The sequence below is a fragment of the Mustela erminea genome, chromosome 16, assembly GCF_009829155.1.
Source record: "Mustela erminea isolate mMusErm1 chromosome 16, mMusErm1.Pri, whole genome shotgun sequence".
NCBI lineage: Eukaryota > Metazoa > Chordata > Mammalia > Carnivora > Mustelidae > Mustela > Mustela erminea.
In genome coordinates this window covers 84,313,515-84,332,505 of record NC_045629.1, presented here as the reverse complement: position 1 = coordinate 84,332,505, position 18,991 = coordinate 84,313,515, and the positions used below count along the sequence as shown (strand labels likewise).

Genomic DNA, 18,991 nt, shown 5'->3' with positions numbered 1-18,991 from the left:
CAAGCAGGGCCAGGCGGAGCGCACGCGTCGGTGTGGAAGCAGGGGCTATGGTCTGGTGTGTCCGTTTAGAACTAACGAAACGTGTCACCGACCTCCGGGGCCCTCAGACTCCCGAGGGAGGCCGCGAGAGGAAAGGAGAGGGTTGCTTGGGGGTGTTCTGGGAGGCCGCGCGGGCCTGGGGGCTCGAGCCGGTCACCTGTCCGGCAGCACCGCAGCTCCCAGGATGAGGGCGCTGGGCAGGGCTGGGTGTCCGCCTTCGGTGTCCCTCGAGGCAGCGGGTGTGTGCGGGGACGTCCTGCGAGCCCCTGATTTGATCTGGGCCCGAGGCTGGGGCAGGAGCCTCACGCTCCCCTCAGTAATGGCCGCTGAGGTCGGAAGCAGGCCCAGCCCCCCAGGGCCGCCGCCCAGGAGCTGCAACCTGGGGTGAGCGATGGCCACGCGCTTCCGTCACCAAGCAGGGCACGGCCGGCCAGAGATGGGCTCTGGAAAGGAGGCCCCGGGCTCCGCGGAGGGCTCGGGCAGGCGGCACCCGGCCCCTTCCGCCCCAGGTCCGTCGTGCCCACCGCCCTCCCGGAGCGCAGGCTGTGTCCTGCACAGTGCGTCCCCCGGCTTGTGGTCCTGTGCCCACCGCCAGCTTGCTGTGCCCCCCAAGACCCTCTGCCCGCCAGCTGGGAGGATGGAGGGCGTGTGAGGCGCAGCCTGCTCTGTCCTAGCGTTCATTCCGCTCTCGGGCTGGGACCCGAGAGATTCTCTGGGGCCAAGGTCCTAGCTCTGAGACTACAGTCCCTCCTGTTCGGTGAGTCCTGGGGCCCCCTCTCAGGGGCAGCCACGGCGGATCCCCCCCTTCGTCCACCTGCCGGCACGCAGAGGAAGGCCGACTGCGGTTCCCACCAAGGAAAGGCAGCTTTCCCGGCTGTGCACGCTCTTGGCGAAGAGGCCTCATCGGGTCCCGCCTGTGCCTGCCCTCGGGCCCCCCTCTGCCGTGGGTGGCTGAGGCCCGCGAGTGGCCAGGGATCTGCACCTCAGGGGCCAGGACACCCCACCCACGCACAGGGACAGACTCTTAGCCTTGAGCAGATGTGCCTGGACATGACCCAGCCGTTAAGAAGAAGGTTAGGGTTAGGTCCACACAGCCCCAGGAGGACCAGTCCGTGTGCGTGTCAGACAGCCGTGCTCTGGTCCCCGCTCTGTCCTCGAGGCCACAGCGGGACGTCCTCAAGTTTCCTGGGCAAGCTGCTCTGCCGCCATCGCTCGGGGAGGCCAGCCTTCAGGGGAGGGCCGGGGCCCAGCTGTGTGGCCGGTCCTCTCCGGCGGGGCCGGGTCCCAACACCTGGCAGACCCCTTAGCCCCACGGCAGAACAGAAGCAGGACCGTGGAGCAGCCCCCCGCCCTGCCGTGCTCCCTGCCTGGATCTGGGGCCCCCTCAAAACCCTGAGAGCCTCTCTCCGTCGTACACCACATTTATTGACTCTCCCAACGCACGGCCCTGGGACGAACTGGCCACGGGCTGGCTGGGGCTCTCGGCCCCTGGCGGGGTGGGGTGGTGGGATGGGCTCGAGCTGTGTCCCACCCCCGTGCCCCTGCAGCTGCCCAGGGGAGCCGGAGAGCGGCTCAGCCCCAGCAGCTCTCCGGGCTCAGCCCCAGCAGCAGGGCCAGGCAGGCAAAGAGAGCGCAGGTGAGGTCCTGGGCCTCTGGCTCCCAGCGCACCTGGGGGGCGTCCGCCTGCACCTCCAGCCCGCATTCCTCCAGCAGGACCCAGGCAGGCGTCTCCGGGCCCCAGCCGCTCCCCAGGAGCTCTGGCGGCAGGGACAGGTCCCTACACTGCTGCCAGGGGCTGCTCTGCTCCAAGACGCTCCCCACCTGCTAGAATGGGGAGGAAGGTTGCTATGAGCTGCGCGTGCCCGCCTCCCCCCATCGCTCCTTCCTAGGACCCCCTGCGCCCAGCCACCCGCATGTGTCTTACCAGGTCCAACCGCCCAGACAGCTCTCCGGTCTCCAGCATCTTCCCGAGCACCGCATGCTGGGTCTCAGTCAGCACTGGGGGGAGACTTCCGCTCAGAGGGGGTTCCAGAAGGCCTGGCCGGACAAGCCCCTACCCCTGCCCCACCCGGTCCCACTGCAGGAGCCTCTTACCGGCCAGTGCTTCCGCCAGGTAGAGGACAGGGCGCGCCAGCTGCCCTTCTAGCTCCCCGGAGCTGTTCACCAGGCACTCCAGGACGGCGCCCGCTGGACCTTCCAGGGTGGGCACCACCGCACAGCTCAGGCCCTGTTCCAGCTGGGGACGCGAGGCCGGCCGGTGAGTCCGGGGGGCGGGCGCGGGCCCCTCCCGCAGGCCCTCCAGTCCCGGGGCTGCTCACCTCGTCCTCCAGAGTTTGCAGGGCCCGCTCTTCCCGCAGCACCTGCGCCAAGCCCGCCAGCAGCTGCCCGCACAGTTCCCGGGACAGGCCCCGGAGGGCCTGGGCCTGGGCCGCCACCTCTGCCTGCAGGCCCTGGAAGTCTCCCGTGAACGCAGGACCGACCTCAGCAAACCCGTCTGTGGCAAGAGGACTAACACTGACCGGAGAACCCTGGTCGGGAAGGGCAGACTCCCGGGGGGCAGAAAGGGGTGCCCACCCACGTTCCCGGGGTTGTTGAGCAGATACTGACCTGTCCGTACCCTTAAGCCTCTCAAATTTAAGCTTCTGGAGATCTTGTGTTCCATTGTGGGGCTTTCAAAGACCAGCTGGCGGTCTGGGTTGGGCAGGGCGAGTCAGAGCCGGGAGCAGGGCCCTGGGACTCAAAGTGCATCACCACCACCCAACACTGGCAGCCCAGGGCAGGAGCAAGGCTGGGCAGAGGCAGGGGTGAAGCCGGGCGGGGCTGGTGTGGGTGTGTCCATAGAGCTCCCCGCCCCCAGTGGGAGTGAGTTTCCTCGAGCACCCGGGACCCCGGCTGAGGCCTGCTGGCAGGGCTAAGCTGTGCAGATGGCCCCGGGCTGGGCGGGGGGCTCCCACCTCACCTTCGTGGGGCGGCCTGAAGGTCTTCGGCCTCTTGCCCCTCTTGTCCCAGTAGAGGAGGACATCTGTAGCCCGGTGGGAGCAGAGATGGGGGCAGGTCGCCCAGTGACCCCAGCCTCTGCCTCACCACCCGGGGGCCACCCTGCCCCCTCCCAGGCCCGACCACAGCTCCGAGGCTGCCCAGGAAGCTGGGCCTCCTCGCCTCTCTGCCAGGGCCGCAGGAGGCACCCCAATCCCAGCTCACCCCAGTCAGGGTCAACGAGCAGCTGGGCCACTTGGAAGGCCAGGACGGTGCCCGCGGGGATGCTGACCTTCTTCTTCCGGCTCCGGCGGCCCTGGCCTTGGCCCTGTGGGGCGGAGAGGGGCTCGGGCCTGGGCTCTAGGTCATGGGCTGAGGAGGCTGGGTGCTGGTGGGGGGGCCTGCCTGGGGACACCCCGCTGGCCCCCCCGACCCCTGCCCAGTTCACAGCTCTCGCCGCACACCTGGAAAGATAAGGCTCCAAGCAGCGCAAATTGGCCGGAGCCCTCGTGCTTCTGGGTCTGGCTGACGGTCACCTCCTCCTGCGTCTGCAGGACCTCTGTCACCACGAACACGTCGCTCTTGCAGCTGCGCAGCTGCCCCAGGATCTTGTGCTCGGGCTGCCGCAGGCGCCTGTGGCAGGTGGTTGACCTGAAGGCTGTGGGGGGGTGTCCTGCCCTCCCCCGCTGTGGGCCACGCTGCTGGGGCCGGCTGCGGCCCAGGAGCCCAGGAGCTCCGGGGGGGCTAGGCCCGGGATTCCCATCATTCCCTCCCTGGGGTCTCCCAACAGTGTTCCTGGGGGGTGGGCCATGGTGCGGGCAGGCACAAGACCCAGGAGTGCTCCGTGGACACCGGCAGACCCTGGAGAGACCCGCCCCTCGGCCGCTGCTCATCTAGCTGCTCCTTCCCCCATTCGCTGCCCCTCCCTGGATTGAAATTTCAAAACTCGACCCTGAACTACTGTTCCTCGTCACCCCCGCCGCGTGTGGGCTCGGCTCTGCCCGGCCACGCCGGCCCTCAGGACGCCGTCGCCCATCACCTCGGCAGCCTCCTCCCCCTCTGCCAGGCTCGGCGTGCCCCTGGGGCCTGTAGTCCCCCCACCCCGGCCGCCGTGCTGACCCTTGGCCTTTCACGGCCACCTTCTGACTCCTGATGCCCCGGGCTGGTGACCCGGGGGCTGCCCCGGGGCTCACCTCTCTCGCTTCATGGCGTCCCAGACGTTGGGGTCCACCTTCCGTGTGCACACTTTCATTGAGATCCTGAGGTACTCGGACACCGACGCCTTGCCCGCGAGCCTCCCCTGTCCCGCGGCTTCCAGCTCCCCGCCGCCCAGCGCCTCCCCGTCCGTGCAGTCGAAGACGCGGATGGGCGTGCTTTGTTTCACGTCTAGAGCCAGACCAGAGCTGAGGCCCCGTCCCCCTGTCGTCCATCGCCCGCCCGCGCAGAGGGTTGGAAAGGCTCTGTTGTTGGAAGGCTGAAAGCCCAGAGGCGCGGAACGGGCAGCAGGCCCCCCGTCCCTCCCCTCCCAGCGGACGGGGTACCTGGTTCTGGGGCGCCAGGCTCCAGAATGTCCCTGATGGACAGGTTGATGCCCGTGTAGCGGACTTTCTGGAACCGCGACATTGGGAGCTTCCTGCGCAACAAACAGTAGGGCTGGAAGCCGGCGGAGCTCTGCAGGCTGTCCACGGGCATCAGCTTGCCGCCGTGGTCCAGCTCCCGGATCACCCTCTTGACCACGCCCTCGAAGGTAGATGCCATGGCTCCTGAGGGGGACAGATGGGCCAGCCGTGTTGCCCTCGGGGCTAGAACAGTGGGGGATGGGGGCACCAGCCGCTGCTTGGACGCCTCCACCGGCCGGGGGCTCCCCTCCTCCACAGGCCGGCCTGGGACGCTCTGACGGGCCGAAAGCTCCACTCCTGCTGCTGACCACTCAGCACAGGAACAGTGTCTGCCCCGTCACCCCCTCGCAGCCACGCCTGGGGCTTCTGAGCGCCTCTAGGCTGGGATGGGGTTCGCAGGCCTCTGTGGGACTCAGGCCACCCGCACCTTCCGTACTGTGGCCGGAGTGCCCACGGGAAGCCCCGGAGAGCCCGGGACTCTTAGTGCTTCCTGGGCAGGGGCCAGGGGAGGGCAGAGGTCTCAGGGTGCCCCCAGCCCCACACTCTCACTGCTACAGGGGCCGTCTTCCTGGGTGAGGCGTTCAGAGGGCAGGAGAAGCAGCAGGGCCCACCAAGCTTCCGGGGACTTGGCAAGGGGCCACAGCGAGGCTCTGCCACAGCGTCCCCAGCTTCCAGGGACGCCCTCGAAGGCTCTTCCTGTGCCCAGAGTTGCATGAGCCCCCAGCCCGAGGCTGAGGCTTCAGGGACCAGAGCCTACAGCAGGCCTGACCCAGGACACAGGAGGCCTGGGCCCCAGACTGAGCAGCCAGCCTTTCAAGACCACTCCTGCCAGCCCGTGACCTTTGAGCCCCGCTGCTGGTCTGGATTCAGAGTGGGCCACGGGGTACCTGGAAGGGGCCCCCCCCACGGTCGAACCCAAACCCAGACGGGGGTCCCAGAGGCCTCAGGCTTCCCTAAGCTGGTCTGGGAGGGTGCTGGGACCACGTGGTCCCCCAAAAGGGGCGGCATTGCCCCCACTCAGCCTGAGCTCCCCCTCACCAGGCAGTGGGGCCGGCTCTGGCCGTGGGTTGCAGCTCACCGCGACGGTCACCCCTGGCTCTGGGCCCACGACGGGAAGCAAGTCCGCCCTGCAGACCGGAGCTGGGAAGCGTGCGGGGAAGTGCACGGCTGCGGGAGCCCAGACCCCAAAGTGAAACTTGAGTCTAGTGAGGAGACCGGCCGGCACTCCCAGAAACGCCCCGCCAGTGCACCCCGTGGGGCCCCACCCGCGGCCCCAGCGCCCTCGCCTCCCCCTCCAGTGGGAGGTACTTCCCGTGGCTTCCTTCTCATAGCTCGAGCCCAACAGGCACGGCTCTGAAGGCGCAGACGGCCCGAAGCCGTGGAGATGTGCGCATCCACACCCAGCCGGGAGCCGGGCCTCGCCCTGACGCCACTCCACACCCGCTGGCGGCTGTCACAGACCCCACGGAGCAGGGGGACGGGGGTAGAGGGACCCTGCGGGGCCACAGACAACCACGCTCAGCCTCGCCCTCTCCTCTCCTCCGTGGGTTCAACAGAAAGGACAGCGTCTGTTCTCGCACACGCCTGCCGCGAAGGCTCACGCGGCATCCCCTGAAACACCAAAACCTAGAAGCAACGCAGAGGTGCATCAGCCGAGGAACGGGCTCGGGACCTCCGTCCAGGGGAAGACCCAGGAGGGAGGGAAGGACATACTGACGGCCCGGGACCCGGATGAGCCTCAAACGCAGGCCCAAGCCCTAGAGACAGAGTAGATGAGAGGTCGCCGGGTTGCGGGGGTCGGGGAGTGACGGCTGACGCGTACACGGTTTGTTTGTTTCTTTGTTTCTTTTTTTTAAGATTTTATTTATTGAGAGAATGAGAGCGAGTGAGCGTGAGAGGGGAAGTTCAGAGGGAGCAGCAGAGCCCGATCCAGCGGGGAGCCTGACGCGGGAATGGCTCCCACGACTCCGGGGTCCGGACCAGCGGCAGGCCGGCGCTCAGCCAACAGCCCCCCAGGGGCCCCACGTGTGTGCTCATGCGCGTTTGGGTCTGTACACGCTTGTATGTGTTGTGCGCGATCTCGGGTTGTGGGGCCGCAGGCCTGTGCTGCACCCGGGGTTGCGGGTACCAGAAGGCTGTCCTGCCTGGTCCCTGCCTGGTCCCTGCACGCAGCCGCCTCTGGGGGACCGGGCGTGAGGCAGGGGTGCCAGGCAGGAGCCATCGGCGGGCAAGAGGGGCAGCACCTGGGCCACGTGGGCCACGGTGACCACGGAGGGTGGCCCATGGTTCCCGCTTGCCTTGAGGCCGTTTCCTGGGGCTGGGACACCTCGGGCTGGGTGCGGCGGGGCGGGGGGTTGGTGAGTCTCCTGCAGTTCCTTGGCCCCGTTTCCAGTTTTCCAGCAATAACCAGAGTGAGAGGGACTTGCCAAGCCCAGCGGCTCTCGCCGGGACGCCTGGACTCCTGACTCTGACGGAGGTCAGAGGTCAGCCTGACAGGACAGGAGTGAGCCGGCCGGGGAGAGGAGCTGGAGAGAAGGTGGGAGGTGCTGGCCCTGCGCCCTGTCCCCTCCCTGATTCCCTTTGAAAGAGCAAGGGGGCCACCAGGACTGAGGGCGAGGGCCCAGGAGCTCTGGGGCGACACCATGTCCACCTCAAGCCCACCCTGTGTTACTCTGAGGCGGGTGGGGCTGCCCTGGGGGTCCACAGCCAGGGAAGACACACGTCTCTGAAGGCAAGTTGTGACCCCAGACTGAGGGCCATGGAGGGCATATTCGTCTGGGCGCCCTGAGATGGAGGACACTTGCTGCACCCAGGGACTCTGCCTCCATCCGCCGGCTGGCGGGGGCTGGCGGGGGCTGGCCGGGGCTGGCAGGGCCCTGGGCAGGGCGGGCTGTGGCAATCAGTGCAATCACTGCTGTGCGGGTTCCTAACCCTGGGCAAACACACAGGCCATTGAGATCCCAAAGATAACCCAGAGAGCTCTGGAGGGGGCCGCCCCATCTCGGAAGAGGTGGGACTCTTAGGGCCGTTTTCATGTTAAAACCTGTTTAACTCTTAGGGCTGCTGAGCCAGAGCGACTCCATGTTGCCTAGGTAGCCGAGTTGTTGTTTACATCCACGGACTTCATTCCGGGAATAAATGCCTCGGACTTCCTGGTGTGGCTCGGGGTATCCATTCCGGGAGTAAACGCCTTCACAATAGAAGCCACGTACCTCAGTCTGCGGTTACGCCCTATAAAACCACCTGGCCTGTGCGATCGGGAGCGGCCCGGGCCTATCAGTCTAACTAAAGTCTACTGCCTGGCATAGAATAAGGCTTTGCATAACTTTCTCTTTGTCTCAGTCTCGTTCCTTTGATAACGGACCCCAACAGGACAGTGGCCCGAGGCCGCTGCATTCCAGGCTCAGGGTGTTGGGCACCAGGGCCGGCGCCAGGGGCCCCAGGTTCTGCTGGGTCTGTGACGGGCCCCTGTGCAGCCCATCGCCACCCCAGCCTGCCCCGGAAAGGGGAGCAGCCCAGGACCAGCTCCTCCCAGTGCTGACTCTTCCGGGGACATCCCCCCCAGCTTCCTGCGGTACCCGTGCCCTCGCGGGGCATTCGTTGCCCACGCTCTCCACAGGCTGCCCCGGGGGCTGGGCTCCCCTTCCTCCAGTGGCTGCCCCTCCCCCTCCCTACCTCTCCCGCCCCCACCCCCACCCCTGACCAAATCACCTTCTGACCTGCCCACATCTCTGTTCCGCCCTCTGACCCCCGGGAGCTTTTGCTCCAAAAAGCAGATGCCCGGGAGCTTTTGCTCCAAAAAGCAGATGCTGTCAGGATTCGAGACCTCTGACCCGATGCCACTGCAGGGCCAAGCGCAGACGAAGTCCCAGAAGTCCCATCTCGTGGGGACTGAGTCCCCCGCGGGGCATCCCTCCTGCTCAGCACGGTGGCCACCCCGTCGGTAGCCCAGGCGCTGGGGTGCCTCTGCCCAGCACTTGCTCAGACCACGTAGGGGAACTCTCTGGGGAATGGGCCAACACCAGAGCAGGGGCCCTGGCGGTTCAGGGGCAGTTCAGGGGCGCCCCTGGACTCAGGAGGGGTGTGAGTGGCAGGAAGGCAGCTTCCTTTGAAAGCCCCCTGCTGCGGGACCTGCTGTGATCTCTCCGGTTTCCTGAGCTTTCCGCCTGCTGTGGTGGGGACCACAGAAATCCACGCCACGGGGTGGTCCCACCCCAACGGGGCCTCTGCTCCAGGAAGCGGCCCCCTCGCTCTGGCTTCCGGTTTTCTGGGCCTCCCTCTGCCCAGACTGGGAGAAGCGATCACTGCTGCTGGATGGAGTCCAGGCGTTGTTGGGGCGGCAGGGGAGGAGTCACCGGCGGGACCCTAGAAGAGGTCTGCTCAGTGCTGGGCCCTGAGGAAGGTCTCTGCGAGATCCACCCATCCAGGTCCCCAAGAGCCTTGGGGAAATGCCGCGATCGAGGGAACCGTAGACCCCAACACTTCTCTCCAGAAGGATCTGGCTCAGAGAGTCTGAGGGTCATGCTTTGAGTGAGGGTTGGGGGTGGGGTGCGATGCCGGCGTGAAGCAGGGTCCCTGGGGTCCCCGAGGGCGGCTGTCTTCTGCACTAACTTCCTGCTCCCTTCCCTCTGGGAGGCGAGGGGGCACCCGTGGTGGAGTGGTCCTGGCCCGCCAACCACCTGTTCCCACCTGAGGACTCCCAACGGCCTGTTTATCTAGAGGGAAGGAGTGGGCAGGGGCGTCCCCAAGGGGTGCGTGTGTAGCAGCAATGTGCTGGCAGGACAGCTGCGGGACGACCCCGTGCGGGAACCCTGGCTCACTCTTTCATCACGTCCTTTTTGGGCACGGAGGTGCCCCCCGACCCAGTCAGTACCTCTCTCTCCCGCTGCTGCGCCCCAGAAAGCAGACCCCAAAGCCAGTCCTTGCCTGGGGAGGGACGGTCTGGCCGCCGCTTTTCACAGGCACGTGGTCGGCCCGGCTCAGCTGAGCCCGCCGGCATGTAGCCCCAGTGCTGCGTGGGGAGCGGGCAGCCCTCAGCCAGGGGTTAGGCAGTCCTCACCCTGCCCCATGGGCTGCGCGGCCTTCACTGAGCCCTTTCCGTAGACGTTGGCCCCGGCTGCCGGCCAGGGCCCCAGAGTGGATCTGGCTGCTCGTGCGGAGGCGTGGCTGGATCGCGTGTGTGCCCATCTGGGACTGGGGGTGCGGGAGCCCCACCAGGGGGAGCGGGCGGCCTTTGTGGCCTATGCCCTGGCTTTCCCCCGGGCCTTTCAGGGCCTGCTGGACACGTACAGTGTGCAGAAGTGAGGCCCAGGTTCTCCCCTGGGTGGGCCCTGCAGAGCACCCGCGGCCCTCCTGGAACCTGGTCGTTCCTCTGGCAGGAAAGTTAGGTGTCCCTAACTTTCTGGCAGTGGCCCTGGCGCTGGGGGAGCTGGGCTACCGAGCGGTGGGTGTGAGACTGGACAGCGGTGACTTGCTCCAGCAGGCCCAGGAGATCCGCAGGGTCTTCAGGACCGTTTCGGCCCAGTGAGTCCCCTGGGGCAGCTCATGCCCACGGAGAGATCCTCTTGGGGGCGGGGGCGTTGGGCCAGGGCCGAGGAGGGAGCAGTGTGTCTCTCCCCAAGGGAGGAGGTCTGACCCCGTTGCTGCCAGAGTAGAGACGTCGGGACCTTGGCAGGGAAATCAGGGATGGGTTCGCCCGGGGGCTCATGAGCAAAAGCCGGGGCCCTTGTGGCGGGAGGCAGATGGTCAGGTGTGGGGGAGGGGTGCGTAACCTGGGAGGGAGAGCAGATCGGTGCACCAGGGACCATCTGAGGGGCTGCCCCCATCACAGGTTCCAGACGCCCTGGCTGGAATCCATCTCCATCGCCGTCAGCAACAACATTGGCGAGGAGGAGCTGGCCCGGCTGGCCCAGGAGGTGGGGTAGGGCAGGGGCGGGCCAGAGCGGGACTCAGGGGGCCCTGGGCCTGCAGACGCTGACAGGCTTCCGTGCCACCTTCTCTCTCCTGGTCCAGGGCAGTGAGGTCAACGTCATTGGCATCGGCACCAGCGTGGTCACGTGTCCCCGCCAGCCTTCCCTGGGCTGCGTCTATAAGGTCGGGGTGGGATCTGGGACCCAGTGGGGTGGGCCTGAGGGACCACTGGCCAGGGGAGGAGAGTCCGGCAAACCCGTTTCTGCAGCTGGTGTCCGTGGGAGGCCAGCCGCGCATGAAGCTGACCGAGGACCCCGGGAAACAGACGCTCCCGGGGAGCAAGGCCGCTTTCCGGCTCCTGCGCGCCGATGGTGAGACCCGGCCCACGCCGCCCACGCTGCCCACGCCTCCGTGGTCCTCCTCAAGTCCCCAGGCCCCCCGCGTTACTCTAACCCTAAGTCCCCGCGGCACACACTCAGGGTCTCCGCTGTTGGACATGCTGCAGTTGGCGGAGGAGCAACCCCCCCAGGCTGGCCGAGAGCTCAGGGTCTGGCCTCGAGGGGCCCAGGAAGCCTGGACCGTGAAGCCTGCCCGTGTGGAGCCCCTGCTGAGACTCTGGGTCCAGCGGGGAGAGGTAGCCGCCTCCACCTCCTCCCTTAGTCTGCTGCTCCAACCCAGGTGGAGCCCTGGCCCCTGACCCTGACCCTGACCGCAGACCCGGCCCTGGCCTTCCCTCTTCCCTCCAGCTGTGTGAGCCCCTCCCATCTCTGGCCGAATCCAGAGCCTTCGCCCAGCTGTCCCTGAGCCATCTGAGCCCGGAGCACAAGCGGCTGGAGCAGCCTGCCCCCTACCCCGTAGGTGCTCCTCGCCCCCATGCGCCCCACCCCCACCCCGCCCCCTTGTCCCCCAGCCTCCCCTCTATTCCCCGTGGCCACCCATCATCCTCTCTCCTTCCTGTAGGTGGCGCTGTCTGATAAGCTCCGGGCCCTGGTGGCCAGCCTGCTGGCCGGAGGGTCCTCATGAACACGACAGGGTCACGGCCACCACAGACCAACACGAGTCACTCTCTGGCCTGCACGCCTTGTCATGTGTCTTTCTTTGCCTATGTTGCCGCTCACCGGACCCCCAGGGCCTGCAAGGGAGGCGGCCCTCGGGGGTCAGGGCCTGGGTTCCAGCTCCTAGGGAGGCCCAGGCTCTGCCAGGGTGGGGAGGCAGCCCGGGGCTGGGGTCTGAGGGGGGCCGGGCGCTAGGCCGAGGCTGGCAGTCGGAGGCTTGTGCAGCTGGGCTGTGGGGCCAGGCCTGAGGCCGGAGGGAAAGGGGGGCTCATGGTGCCCACCTAGGAGCTGGTGCAGTTACTGCAGGAGGCCGGGGAGGGAGAGCCACGGGTTGGGGATGAGGAACCCAGAGGGTCTTGGGGATTTCTGGGATCCAGGCGTGGCCCCAGATTCCACCGCCGGCCAAGGGCACCCCGTGCAAGGGTCAGTGGGACACCTCATGCTTGCCAAGCCCAGGAGAAGCCCAGGCGTCCCTGGCCGCTCTGGAGGCCGCCCTACAGGACTCTACCAGTGGGTCGCTGTGCTCTTGGGCGCCACCATCTGCCATGGGGCCAGCCAGGCCGGCCTTGGGGGAAGCCACCTCAGGACCCCGCAGCCTTACCGAGAAGAGGAAGGTTCAGGGGGTGTGCGAGAGCCAGCCAGGAGATGAGCAGCTCTGGGCTGGCCCGGCTGCTGTGTGGACGAACCCGGTCAGGTGTCTGCCGACTTGGGTGACTCGGGTTCCACCAGAACCAGCCGGGAGAGATGTCCTCGGTCCCGTGGGGCGGTGGAGCCAGACCTCTCTGACCCTGGCAGCACCGGGTGGCAAGGGCACGCAAGGCGGGGTGCTGGCTTCCCGGGGTGCTTCCGAGAACACGTCAGCTCTTCAAGCATCTGTGGCCAGACTGGCTCTTCTGGACCCCAAGGCTTAGGCGGGGCCTTGGCCCGCGTCCCTGGGGGAGGGTGACAGGATTTGGGGCAGAGGCCCGGTCAGGCCAGCCCTGTGGAGCTCGAGGCTCAGACAGATACAGACTCACAAACACCCAAGGGCGGAAGCAGGCCCAGGTACCCGTGGGCCACTGCTGCCCAGCGGCACACTGTGCTCCAGGGTCGGGTGGAGGGGGAGCCTCAGAACGGGCCAGGACCCAGATGGCCCACCCTGACGGTGGCAGGCCCCTGTAAGGGCACCTGGGTGCCGGTGGGGCCGCCCCCTCAGCTCTGCTCCACCCCAGGCCGGCCTGACCTCAGAGGTGGTGACACCTGTCTCAACCATCCTCGTCCCCAAGATGTCTGCCTGGGTCGGAATGCCGTGGGGACAGCCCAGCTCGGGGCCCCAGGCAGCGCCTGAGCTCAGGGCTGCGCCCTGACCTCTGTCTGGACCTGGACCCTGCCGTGGTATCCTCAGGGCTGTCCACACCAGCCCAGAGGGGTCAGATGTCAGGGTGAAGGGCCCCGGTTCCCGTCTTCTTGCAGAACCACCTCCCAGGGATCCCATGCCTGCCCTGGGGTCCTGAGGGCAGACCGGACCCTCCCGCCTCCCAACCCCCGGAGTAAGCCAGCTACTCCAGACCAACAGCAAGGGCAGGAGGGCCCTTCACACGCCCAGGATATACACACCTGGGGTGCGTCTGGGAGCGCCCCAGCCCCCACCCAGGAAGCGCCACCTCGCCTGCCCCCGGTCCTGCCTGCCCAGGGCTGGCTTCTAGGTCAGGCCTGGGCACCACTTCCGAGAAGAACCAGCGGCAGGCGCTGCTGGATCTGGCTGCGCAGCTTGGGGTGTGCCGGGGGCCATGGCTTGGGGGGCGTGGGGCCAGACCCGTGGGGGCCCTGTGGGGGCTCTAACTCTGACAGCTCTGGCTGAAGGGATCCAGGCCAACCAGGGACAGACCCCAGGTAGCTCTGTCCTTGGCCGTCAGCCCAGACATGGGCTTGAACCTGAGTTGGATCCCAAGAGTGTGGCTGCTGTCCCCGCCCCGGGCTGTGAGGCCCCTGAGGGACCCTGTCAGGTGAGTGGGAAGGGAGGCTGCAGGGACCACACGAAGGAAGATGGGGTCGCTGGGGAAGACAGCTGGGAGAGTCAGGGCACTTGGTCCATCCCACCCACCCTGCCCTAGGACCCCCAGAGCTCCCGGGAGGAGGGGGCCCTTGCGGACCTGGGGGCGTACACCGCGGCCTGCCTGCAAGAGGCCGGCATTGTGGGGACGCAGGCGACAGCGCTCACACTGCCCTCAGCTCCGGAGGCCCAGGGCCAGCCTCTGGAGGCCCAGGTGAGCCATCGCTCCCGCCCTGCCCCCAGCTGCCGCTGTTGAGTTCTAAGGTTGGGGCATGGCTGCACCTGCCCCGCGGGGGTGTGGCCATAGGTCGCTGACGTCTGTTCCTCCCCGCCAGGTGTATGCCCTGGTGAGCCGGCTGCTGGCGCAGGTGCCCAGCCTGGCCGAAGGGAGGCCCCGGCGGGCGGCCCTCCGGGTGCTGAGCGCGCTGGCCCGGGAGCACGCTCGGGAGGTGGTGCGTGCGCTGCTGCGCAGCTCGCTGTCCCCGGACCGGTAACCCGCCTCCCCCAGGCCAGCAGCCACACCCCCAAGTCCCCCAGCAGCTTCCTTCCCTCTTCCTGATTGGCGGTGGGGTCGGGGGGCGGAGCCTCTGAATTGCCCCGCCCCCACCCGACTCGGGTCCTCCGTCCCCTCCCCACCCCTCCCGCCTCGGGGGTCCTCGGGGGTCCTCAGGACTGTCCTGGCCTGGCGGCCTGCCTTCCCCCTCCAGGTCACACTGGGAGCCCAGGCCGGGGCTCCAAGGTGGGACGAGCGAGCCAGGTGGCGGCTTCTCCCCAACGACCCTGGCTCTTGGGTCACTCTGCCCAGGAGAAGTTCTCTGGGGTTTCCTTCTGTACAGGGACTGTGCCCAACACCAGGTCTGTCGCCCTGCTGGTGGCCCCAGGGAGCCCTGATCTGCCCCCGCCGGGCAGCTTAAAGTTTTCCTCTGGGGTGTGTGGGTGGAGTGCCCTGGGGTCGGTTTCCCGACTCCTCCCCAGGCTGGAGTCCTCGGGGCCACCTCCCACCCTGACCTGGGGACTCCCCACATCAGACCCTGTCTCAGCGGCTCCCACCCCCAGGGCGGTGGCTGAACTGTGGCCCAGCCTGAGCCGGAATCAGTGCGTGAACGGGCAGGTGCTGGTCCAGCTGCTGTGGGCGCTGAAGGACCAAGCCGGGCGGGAGCTGGAGGCCTTGGCGGTAGGTGAGGGGCCCACGCAGCCGGGGGCCTCCCCCAGGACCTAGGGGGTGGGAGGGTCTGGCCCCGCGGTGGGGGCGCCAGGGCGGCAGGACCGGCGCGTTCGTCATGTCCCTCAAGGGTCCGAGGCCTCGTCCTAGCTCTGCGGCGGCGCAGCCTGAGCCGGGCGGCTTGTTCCGCAGGCCACTCGGGCCCTTGGGGAGATGCTGGCTGTGTCTGGCTGCGTGGGTGCCACGCGGGGCTTCTACCCACAGCTCCTGCTCCTGCTGGTCACGCAGCTACACCAGCTAGCGCGGGGCGTGCGCGCCCCTGGCTCCCCGAAGGTGTGGGGCCCCTGGCAGCGAGGGCCGCCGCCCAGCCAGGCCAGGTGAGGGCCCGCAGCCCCAGCCCAGGGAAGGGGGGCGGGGCCGGTGCCCTCCAGGCCTTTCCACCCACCCGCTGCCTGCCCCTACCCAGCTGCGCGGTGGAGGCCTTGAAGGCCTTGCTCGCCGGGGACGGTGGCCGCATGGTAGTCACGTGCATGGAGCAGGCCGGCGGCTGGAGGAGGCTGGTGGGAGCCCACACCCACCTAGAAGGCGTCCTGCTGCTGGCCAGGTGCGGGAGGGGGCGCGGGGGAAGAGGCGGGGGCGGGAGGCGGGGCGGGCTGGAGGCTTCTCCAGGGGCGGCAGGGGAGACGAGAGAGCGCCCCATCTCCTCCCCATCCAGTGCCATGGTGGCCCACGCGGACCACCACCTGCGAGGCCTGTTCGCGAACTTGCTGCCGCAGCTGCGCAGCCCCGACGACGCGCAGCGCCTCACGGCGATGGCCTTCTTCGCCGGGGTGAGCCTGCTTCCCACCCGGCCCGGGAGGGGCGCCGGCGGCGTGCGGCCGCCCTCGCGCGCGCTGACCGCAGGGCCCCCCCGTTCAGCTGCTGCAGAGTCGGCCCACGGCGAGGCTCCTGCGGGAGGAGGTCATCCTGGAGCGGCTCCAGGCCTGGCAGGGCGACCCCGAGCCCACCGTGCGCTGGCTGGGCCTGCTGGGCCTCGGCCACCTAGCGCTGGACCGCGGGAAGGTGAGGGACAGGGCCGGGGGCGGGGGACCAGGCGGGGGCCGCGAGGGGCCGCCCACGAGTCGCTGCCCCCGCAGGTGCGGCACGGGAGCAGGCTGCTGCCCACGCTGCTGGGTGCGCTGGGCGAGGGCGACGCGAGGCTCGTGGACGCGGCGCTGGGCGCGCTGGGGAGGCTCCTGCGGCAGCCGCGGGCGCCCGTGCGCCTCCTGAGCGCCCAGCTGGGGCCCTGGCTACCGCGGCTGCTGGACGACGTAAGCCCCGCCCCTCCAGGCCGCGCCCCCACCCCGCCCCACCCCCGTTCCGGCCCATCCCTCCCCCGCCCCAGACCCCCCCCACCCACCAGGCCCCCGGATCACCGTCGGGACCGCAGCCTTCTCCGTCTGCCCTGACCGCGCCCTCCCACGCAGGCCAGGGAGTCGGTCCGCGCCTCGGCCGTGGGGCTTCTCGGGACGCTGGTGCGGCGGGGCCGGGGCGGGCTCCGGGTGGGGCTCCGCGGCCCCCTCCGGAAGCTGGTGCTCCAGAGCGTCGTCCCTCTGCTGTTGCGCCTGCAAGATCCCAGCCGCGATGCCGCTGAGGTCAGCTGCCCCGCAAGACTGTCCCTTTGCTGTCCCCACCCACCCCCACCCGTGCCCACCCTGCGCAGCTCCTTATATTTCCACGAGGACCTCAGGTGCGAATGTCCAGGGCTCCCGGGTTCCTGGTCTTTCCTGACCACTTGCCCTGGGCTCTTCCACCTCTCATCCTGGCCACACGCTGGCTCCCTCCAGCCACTTTCTGGACCCTAACCCTGCTCCCTTCTCCTGCCCTAGAGTTCAGAGTGGACCCTGGCCCGCTGTGACCAGGCCTTACGTTGGGGCCTGCTGGAGGACACGGTCACTGTGGCCCACTACGACAGCCCTGAGGCCCTAAGCCGCATCTGCCACTGCCTGGTCAGTAGGGGGAGGTCGGTGACAGCGATGGGGTGTGGTCAGCTGCCCACTTGGCCTGGTATGCACCAGGCACTACCCCAAAACTCGGTCTCCTCCCTCTCCCAGCCAAGGTGGCCGTAGGTCCAAGACTTCTGGCTCTGAGGCCTTGCCCTGGGGGTTCCCCTGGCCCCCCGTGCCCTGGGCTGACGTCTGCCACCTGCTTTCCATGTGCCATGGGTCCTGGGATACGGTCATGACCCTGTCTGCCCCCAGGTTCAGCGGTACCCAAGTCACACCCCCAGCTTCCTGAGCCAGACCCAGGGCTACCTGCGGAGCCCACAGACCCCTTTGCGCTGGGGCGCGGCCGTGCTCCTAGGTGAGTGAGGCAGTCCTGGTGTCTGTCCCTCCCTCTCAGAGCTCTGGGAGCCGGACCGGCCCTTCCCATATGGGCGCCGGCGGCCAGCGCTCACGGGCATGTCTCGGTCCAGGCTTCCTCGTCCATCACACCAGCCCTGGCCGTGTCCACGAGGACCTGCTGGACTCCCTGCTCCAGGGTGAGGGCCCAGCTGGCTCACCGGCGTGTGGGGTCCTGGAGAGGCTGGGGGCGCGAGGTGGCAGCGGATGGGAACGGACGGGTGGAGAGCCTGGGGCCTGGGATACGTTGTGGTTCTGAGAGCTCTCTGGCCCTGCCTGAGCTGCCCTGTCCCTGCAGACCTGGGACAGCTGCAGAGTGACCCAGAGCCCGCTGTGGCCGCCGCGGCTCATGCGTCCGCCCAACAGGTGGCGCTGCTGGCCCGCGCCCAGGCCTGGCCCCGCCGCCCAGGACTCCTAGACCTGCCCCTGCCTCTCCTCCGCCCAGGCCTCTGGCACCGCAGCCCGCCCCCCCGGCCCCCACCAGTCTACCCCAACAGCCCATTCCAGCCCCGGAGCGTCATAGGCCGCTGGGGCTGCCTGGGACCCGAATGCGCCTGAGCCGGAGCCAGCCTGGAGGGTCCCCGGGGTCGCAGACGGGCAGCGCTCCGCTCCGGGGCCAGTCCTGGCAGGGGCAGGTGTGCAGGAGCGGCTCCCCTTGAGGGCCCCCCACCCTGGGCCCGGGCCTGGATGGGCTCCAACCCTCCCTCTCTAGGGACGCACCGCCACAACAGCCACGTGAGCCAGGACCGGGGCGCCTTCTGTCCAAGCACCATCTTGCCTGCAGCCCGCCTTGTCTCTTGCCCGCGTGGGCCCATCTGTCCCCATTCAGGCCAGCAACCTGAGTGTGCCCCACGCCCAGCTTGGATGGCCCCTGCACCTAGCTGGTTCCGATGGGGGGCATGGTGACCCTGGCCCAACCCCGGGAGCTGGTGCCAGGAGAGGCCGCCTGCTTGCTGGGTCTTCACGTATGGCCTCCCCACTCTTCCGCCCCTGCCTGTCTGGGCTGTCCTCCCCAGTGGCCCAAAGTCCCCCATCACATGTCCCACTCCTCACTGCCCTGTCACCATCGCCCCCACACTCCTGTGCATCGCGTCACAGAAAGGTCACCAGACCTTTTCTGGGTTCCCCCTGACTTCCCCACTGGAGGCTGGAGGTGGGCTTCAGGTGTGGGGTGCCACCTCCTGCCCCCTCCAGACGGAGCCCCCAGGCGGCTCCCCAGGGCCCTCCCTGGGCTGGAACGAGGGCGGAGTGACGGCACGTGCTGGGAGGAAGCGGCTCTGGGTCCTGGCGGGCCCCTCCGCCCGGAACGCCTGTCTTGAGACGTTCTCTTGCCTTCCCGGACCCAACCCCCAACGCCATGTCCTCAGAGAGGCCTTGGCTCATGCCGCCTCTTGGGGGGCTGGGACCTGTCCCGCCACGTCTGCGGACCCCCTTGGGGTCCCGCCTGTCCCCTGGGGGAAGTGGTTAAAATAAAGACAGGTGCGTTACAGGTGTCTGGTATGAGTCTGGGAACCGGGTCTGGGCCAAGCACGGAGTCCTGATGACCATGGCCTGGCCCGGCGTCTGGCTCAGGCTGGGATGGTAGATAAGGCAGTGAGTATCGAGAGAGGAGTAAGGGTCCACCCGCTGGGGGTTAGAGTCAGGCCGGATCAGGGTCCGTGTTTACGGCCAGGGAAGGCACGGTTCACCTGAGACGGAGAGAAAGCTCCAGAGCTCAGGCAGGAAGGTCGTTAGGTCCTCGAGGCCCAAGCAGGGCCAGGCGGAGCGCACGCGTCGGTGTGGAAGCAGGGGCTATGGTCTGGTGTGTCCGTTTAGAA

At 68.3% G+C, this 18,991-nt stretch overlaps 3 protein-coding genes across 9 annotated transcripts; 2 read left to right on the top strand and 1 right to left on the bottom strand.

Moving 5' to 3' along the window:
• Positions 1-1,444: 1,444 nt before the first annotated feature.
• Positions 1,445-5,842, bottom strand: LOC116574994 (gasdermin-D-like). Its single transcript, XM_032316023.1, is given in 11 exon segments — positions 1,445-1,860; positions 1,964-2,037; positions 2,134-2,275; positions 2,358-2,641; positions 2,680-2,730; positions 2,999-3,061; positions 3,241-3,343; positions 3,480-3,648; positions 4,209-4,402; positions 4,405-4,778; positions 5,673-5,842. Coding segments are annotated over 10 exon segments (1,698 nt in total). The 5' UTR covers positions 4,774-4,778; positions 5,673-5,842; the 3' UTR covers positions 1,445-1,611.
• Positions 5,843-6,018: 176 nt separating this feature from the next.
• On the top strand, positions 6,019-11,621 carry LOC116574992 (nicotinate phosphoribosyltransferase-like). The gene is given in 10 exon segments (XM_032316021.1): positions 6,019-6,117; positions 9,401-9,499; positions 9,738-9,939; positions 10,022-10,157; positions 10,465-10,549; positions 10,647-10,727; positions 10,813-10,915; positions 11,024-11,178; positions 11,291-11,398; positions 11,505-11,621. Coding segments are annotated over 10 exon segments (1,131 nt in total). The 3' UTR covers positions 11,568-11,621.
• Positions 11,622-13,353: 1,732 nt separating this feature from the next.
• On the top strand, positions 13,354-18,665 carry LOC116574736 (maestro heat-like repeat-containing protein family member 6). 7 transcript variants are annotated; one of them, XM_032315495.1, is made up of 15 exons: positions 13,354-13,584; positions 13,693-13,845; positions 13,967-14,083; positions 14,339-14,486; positions 14,660-14,805; positions 15,058-15,170; positions 15,260-15,397; positions 15,509-15,623; positions 15,712-15,855; positions 15,930-16,103; positions 16,260-16,427; positions 16,662-16,781; positions 17,034-17,136; positions 17,249-17,314; positions 17,473-18,665. In XM_032315495.1, exons 1-15 carry the CDS (start codon positions 13,369-13,371, stop codon positions 17,730-17,732), a joined length of 2,181 nt encoding a protein of 726 aa, XP_032171386.1. In that variant the 5' UTR covers positions 13,354-13,368; the 3' UTR covers positions 17,733-18,665. The 7 variants fall into 7 exon arrangements, with proteins under 7 accessions (XP_032171386.1, XP_032171385.1, XP_032171387.1 ...); XM_032315494.1 differs by having other exon boundaries at positions 14,986-15,170; XM_032315496.1 differs by lacking the exon at positions 13,967-14,083 and having other exon boundaries at positions 14,986-15,170.
• Positions 18,666-18,991: the final 326 nt, after the last annotated feature.

Bases quoted from the DNA above. Each gene is read 5' to 3' on its own strand.
- LOC116574736 (XM_032315494.1), top strand. From the start codon at position 13,369: ATGGCTTGGGGGGCGTGGGGCCAGACCCGTGGGGGCCCTGTGGGGGCT. The intron at 14,084-14,338 runs GTGCGTGCGCTG...TTCCCCCTCCAG, and splicing joins GGGAGCACGCTCGGGAGGTG to GTCACACTGGGAGCCCAGGC. The intron at 14,806-14,985 runs GTAGGTGAGGGG...CTTGTTCCGCAG, and splicing joins GGGAGCTGGAGGCCTTGGCG to GCCACTCGGGCCCTTGGGGA.